The 6,000-nt window shown below is 49.6% G+C and overlaps 1 protein-coding gene across 1 annotated transcript in view; it reads right to left on the reverse strand.

Annotated features, from left to right (window-relative positions):
- Positions 1-5,494, reverse strand: part of LOC105080832 (uncharacterized) — a 28,731-nt gene extending 23,237 nt beyond the window's left edge. The window contains 3 exon segments of the mRNA XM_074358487.1: positions 257-457; positions 4,932-5,013; positions 5,397-5,494. Of these exon segments, the coding sequence (XP_074214588.1) occupies positions 257-457; positions 4,932-4,964 (234 nt within the window). The 5' untranslated portion in view covers positions 4,965-5,013; positions 5,397-5,494.
- Positions 5,495-6,000: the final 506 nt, after the last annotated feature.

Genomic DNA, 6,000 nt, shown 5'->3' on the forward strand with positions numbered 1-6,000 from the left:
ACTCACACGTGCATGCCACCCACACACACAGAAACGCACGCACAGCAAAAACAGTACACATTTTGTAAACAAAACAACATCCATTAAAAGAGTAATTCTGGGGAGCGGAGAAGCAGCTGAAAATTGAGTCTGGGGACACTAGGAAACAGATCTCACACGATCTGAAGTTAATTTAACTCTCCCTCCTAAGAATCCCCAGCCCCCTCCCCACCAAAAACAGGCACAGGCAAGATGTGGAAAGAAAAAAGCAGCTCACCCAAGCATCGCTGGTTTTCAGCTGGTCTTGAGAAACACACAGCCACCTGAGGAGCTGCTCTGTCCCGGGACTCTGGCGCCTCTGCCAGGCTCCTCCAGGGACGGGCCTCTGGTCAGGGGTCCCAGGACCCAGGATGGATTCCTTGCCTTGGAGCTTTCTAATCCCACCGCACGGACTGTCTCGTTCCCGGAGAGGTGGGACCTGTGGACCCAAGAGCAAGCTCACTTTAGCAAACACATTTTGTCTGGGCCCCAGCCTTGGTCCCCTTTGTGGGTGAACATACGAGGCTTGGCTGCGGGTTCCGCAGACTGTGGTCAGTGCTGCTGAGGGGCAGGAGTGAGGGTGAAGGGAAACGGGGGACCCATCGCACAGACAAGTCCCCCCTCCCAGACTCTGCACAGGCCCCCAGAAGCCCCGAAAGTGCAGCAGCCCCCAAGCTTTCAGGAAGCAAATAGCCCTACTGTCGGCAGGAGACCGCAAGGAACAGCTTTTGAATGAGATAGTCAGTCTGCGTTCCAGCAGGTCGCTTCTCTCGATAGCTGACGTCCAAGAACAATTCACTTCACCTCTCTGAGTCTTTTCATTGCTAACATGATGAGAGCAGGAGGAGAGCAAGGCAGCAGGGTCGTTTTTGAATCTCCCAATAAAAACAGAAGAGGCCTCCAAGAAGAGGAAAAGAAAAAGCCCAGAGATGGCCACAGACAGACAAACGGACCCAGGTGGCAGATCTCCAGCACGCTGCAGGTCCCCCAAGTCACCACTAAGTAGGCACCCCCGACAGGAGGGGGCCTCCCGAGGGGAACCTGAGCCCGTCAGCCCAGAGCTGCAAGTGACTAAGAGAAGTGTCCCCAAGGGTGCTGAGGGCACTAAGGGTGCTGGGTCCCCGAGGAACACGAAGGTCGGAGGAACGATGGGTCTTCACTGTGAGGGAGAGCCGCCGGGAGGGGAGGGAAACTGCTCAGCACAGGAGCGAGAAAGGAGATCCGGGCAGAGAGGGAGACGAGAGAACGGCGATTCAGAGAACGTGGGAAAGGAGAGAAAGGGAGGAGACAGAAGTACGAGTTGGTCAGAGGGAAGGGTCCAGAGGAAGCTCTTTCCAGAAACCATTTTAACAACAAAATACACAAAGTAAAAATGGGAGAGATACAAGGAAGACGAGGCACACTGGACTCTAAGGGACATGGGGTCAGAGGCAGAAAAAGGCTTCCTGATGAGGCTTAGCGTAGAGTCAGGTCGGGGGCGTGTGTACATGTATGTCTGCTTCTATTTACAAAAGAATCCCTGAGAAGATGAACCAGGAACTGAAAAACGGTCACCTCCGGGGGAAGGAAGAACAGAGCAGGAGGGACAGAGGCTTGTGTGAAGGCACCATTTACATTTTCTACTTTTAATTATCACCTAAATATTTCACATGACCCAAAAGGAGGCAGGCAATCCCTGAAGTTGAAAATAAATGTCAACAGATACATTTGTTTTTCCGACTGGAAACAAAACTACAAGAGACAATACTTTTTTTAACTGACCTTAATGTGTGGTATTTAACTGTATTCTTTGGATAAAATGAGCTACAAAGACATACTGAACTTTACTTAGTCTCCCTGTTAGCAGTTAAAAAAACAAAACTGTTACCTTACAACCATTGCATGTATGCTACAGGACATGACAGTTACGTTACCGTTACTAAGGACCAAGGTATCCAGCACGTGAGGGAGAGATGCAAGGGGAAGCCTCGTGCATGGCTGGTGGGAATGTAACCTGGCGCCACCGCTTCGGACCCAGCTTGGCAGCTCCTCAAATTCTTAAACCCAGAATTACTGAATTACCCAGCAATCCCACTCCTAGGTATCCGCTCAGGAGAATTAAAAACCTACGTCCATAGAAACATTTACACAGAAATGTTTGTGACAGCATTATTCATCATAGCCAAAAACTGGAAACAGCCCAAACATCTCTGAATGGTGGAATGGATAAACAAAACATGGTCTCTACCAACAAAGGTACCCTATGTAGCCATAAAAAGGAATGAAGTACCGAAAAATGCTACTAGGTGATGAACGTTTGTAGTATAGCTGCCTCACAATGAGCTGTTTTTGACTGTAATGCAAGTGCCTGACTGTACAGAAAGCCTCTGACGTCAAGGACATCTGTCTTGGATGCTCACAGCTGCTACACAACTTGAGGAAGAGCCCAGCCACCCCACCCTGAGGATCCATCGGAGACAGTCTGGGGGCCGAAAATCGCTTGCTTGAGTGACCCTACTCTCCCCTTCCTATGTCTTAATTCTCACCTTATATTTTAAATTCACCGATAAACAATGAACCTGCAACCCCCCAATCCGACCCCAATAAAGCAGAACCCCAGATCCCCTTCTCATTCATCCTCTCTCTCCTCCCCTTTCTCTCTCAAACCTATCAGTCATCACATTAATCATAACAAAATGCTCCAGTTATGAAACCGACAAAGGCTTGATCTCCAGAATATATAAGCAGCAAATATGACTTAATAAGAAAAAAAAAAAAAAAAACCCAATCCAAAAACGGGCAAAAGACCTAAACAAGCAATTCTCCAAGGAAGAAATACAAATGATCAATAGGCACATGAAAAAATGCTCAATATCACTAATTATCAGAGAAATGCAAATCAAAACTACAATGAGCTATCATCTCACACCAGTCAGAATGGCCGTCATTTAAAAGTCCACAAATGACAAATGCTGGAGAGGCTGTGGAGAAAAGGGAACCCTCCTATACTGCTGGTGGGAATGCAGTTTGGTGCAGCCACTATGGAAAACAGTGTGGAGATTCCTCAAAAGACTAGGAATAGACTTACCATATGACCCAGGAATCCCACTCCTGGGCTTATATCCAGAAGGAACCCTACTTCAAAATGACACCTGCACCCCAATGTTCATAGCAGCACTATTTACAACAGCCAAGACATGGAAACAGCCTAAATGTCCATCAACAGACGACTGGGTAAAGAAGATGTGGTACATTTATGCAATGGAATACTACTCAGCCACAAAAACCGACAACATAATGCCATTTGCAGCAACGTGGATGTTCCTGCAGAATGTTATTCTAAGTGAAGTAAGCCAGAAAGAGAAAGAAAAATACCATATGAGATCGCTCATATGTGGACTCTAAAAAAAACCCCAAAACATAAATACAAAACAGAAACAGACTCATAGACATAGAATACAAACTTGTGGTTGCCAAAGGGGCGGGGGTGGGAAGGGACAGACTGGGATTTCAAAGTGTAGAATACATAAACAAGATCATACTGTACAGCACAGGGAAATATATACAAGATCTTGTGGTAGCTCACAGGGAAAAAAATGTGACAATGAATATATGTATGTTCACGTATAACGGAAAAATTGTGCTCTACACTGGAGTTTAACACATTGTAAAATAACTATAACTCAATAAAAAAAAGTTAAGAAAATGCTCCATTTAGACACAAAGACTGACAGACTGACTTTTTTAAAAAAAGCAATGATGTGATTTTTCAAAAACACGTCTAAAATATTAAGATCCAAAAAGGTCAAAAGCTAAAGAAAAAGACATAACCAGCAATTACTCAGAGGGAGGCTCCTACAGTTGTATGAAGATAAAACAGACTCTAAGGCAAAAAAGAATCCCTGGGAGGCCGGGGAGGAGGGTGTATATACCCCAGTGGTAGAGCGAATGCTTAGCATGCATGAGGTCCTGTACCCCAGTAGCTCTGTTAAATAAATAAATGAACCTAATTACCTCCCCTCTCCCCTCCAAAAATCCTGGGAAACGTGTCAATAGGTCTTTCTCCTCGAGAGAATATGATCTAAGTTTTTAACATGATCCTCAAAGCCCTTTATGATCTGGTTTCTGCCTGTAGCTCTGGCCTCATTTCTTAATACACATTCCACCACCCTCATCACCTACAAACCTCTCTCCATTCTTTCACTTTTCAGCAACCGTAGAGCGTTCAACGTTCACCAACATACTAGAGCGCTTCGCTTCAAGCCCTGCAAATCTGCACGCTGCTTCCTTTTCCTAGGCTGACCTCCAGTCCCTTGTTCACCTCACTCACCCTTCAAATCTCAGCTTAAGACTCTCCCGTTAATCTCTGAAGCATTTCCTGGGGGTGTCCAACCTTCCAAAACCGACCCTGTGCTGTGTGTCCCCGCCCCCGTCCACAGTGTGCTCACAGAGGGACCCCTAAAGTGTCACTGTGCCCACCAGACCACTGCTCTCCGAAGGCAACAACTACTTTTCTTTGTACCCTTAGCACCTGCCCAGGATCCAGCCAACAAAAGACAATAAAAACTGTTAATTAAGCAAATAAACAACTGCACAACTCCCCAAATGAGGCCCCCAAATCTGAGACACAGAAAGAAAAAATTAAGAAAATACGTGTGGAAGAAATTGGAAGATGATTACCCCTTCTTTAACTCAAGGTTCAAGGTACAGAATTGGCAGAAACGAGACTGAAGGAAGGAGTAAATTAACAGGTGGGTGACTAGAAGCACATCCGGACGGCCTAATGTCATCTAAAGGTGGCCCAGCGGCTTGGAAGCGGGGTGAGGAGAGGAAACTCCAGGCAAGCTCCGACCCTACAAGAGACGCAATGAGCACATATCGGCGTCGAGGGAGTTTTTCAGACACGAGAGGAAAACCTTAAAACCCCTACTCACCCACACGGCAGCGGTCCGGACCCGGGTGGCCATCCCCACGGCCAGCTGGGCGCGCCCTGCGGGGGGTGGCGGGACCACACGGCTGCAGGAGGAGCGAGAACGTGAGGGCACAGGTCTCCCCGCGCCCGCGCGCCCCCGCGCCCCCGCAGGAGGGGCCCGGCACCTGCCCGCCCCACGCCTGAGCCTCCTTCCCTCAAGCAGCCGTGGGGTTCCCCGCCTCCGCCCACCAACACACACGCGATCGGGTCAGGGCGGAAGAGGGGGACCCAGACTAGTCGGCACCGTCCCGCCGCCTGGAAACTGGAGGGTCTCCCGCCAGCGGCTCCTCCAGTCCCTGCGTGCGCAGCGCCGGGAACCGCAACCAGACCCGCTCGGTCCTCGCTCCTGACGTGGCGGCGCCCGTTCCGGGTGCTTCGGGGACGGCCCGCGGGGGCTACGAGGCCAGCCCAGTCCAGCAGAGCTCACCGTGACGGGAAGAGGACGCCGTCCGCCGAACGAGGCTCTCCCCGCCAGTGCCGAGCTGATGGCGGCCGCCAGCGACGCGCAGGAAATGCGTCAGTGCGACGCGAGGGCGGGGCGAACTACCACTCCCAGAAGCCTCTGCGGGCGCTCCCCCGGCGCCGGGCGGCTCCAGCCGAGCGCTGCCGGAAGGGGGCGCTGCGGCGCGAAGCGCAGGCTCCCGGGCCCCAACCTGCGCGCGGGCACTAAACCAACCCCGAGAATCAGAAAACCGACGGAGGGAGCGCATCTCGGGAGGGGAATAAATTGAGTTAAAAGTGTGCTGAGGTCCCTGCTTTCCGAATGGTAGAAGCTCGAAATTACAATTTAATAACGCAAAGATTCATTGCGTTATGTAAATGACATTTTTACGAAAATTAAATTTATTTTCCAGAAAAACAGGAGTGGCGTTCTCTTCCTACTTTGCGGGGGAGGGTCGGGGAGGAGGGCGTGTGGAGGACTCTTTCCAGCGCCGGGCTTGATACAAAACAGCTAGACTCTCATATGTGAGTCTGCATTCAATATGTTGCATCTTTGCTTCTGTGGAAGTATATTTTTTAAAAATCTGGCC

The sequence above is a fragment of the Camelus bactrianus genome, chromosome 35 (genome assembly GCF_048773025.1).
Source record: "Camelus bactrianus isolate YW-2024 breed Bactrian camel chromosome 35, ASM4877302v1, whole genome shotgun sequence".
NCBI lineage: Eukaryota > Metazoa > Chordata > Mammalia > Artiodactyla > Camelidae > Camelus > Camelus bactrianus.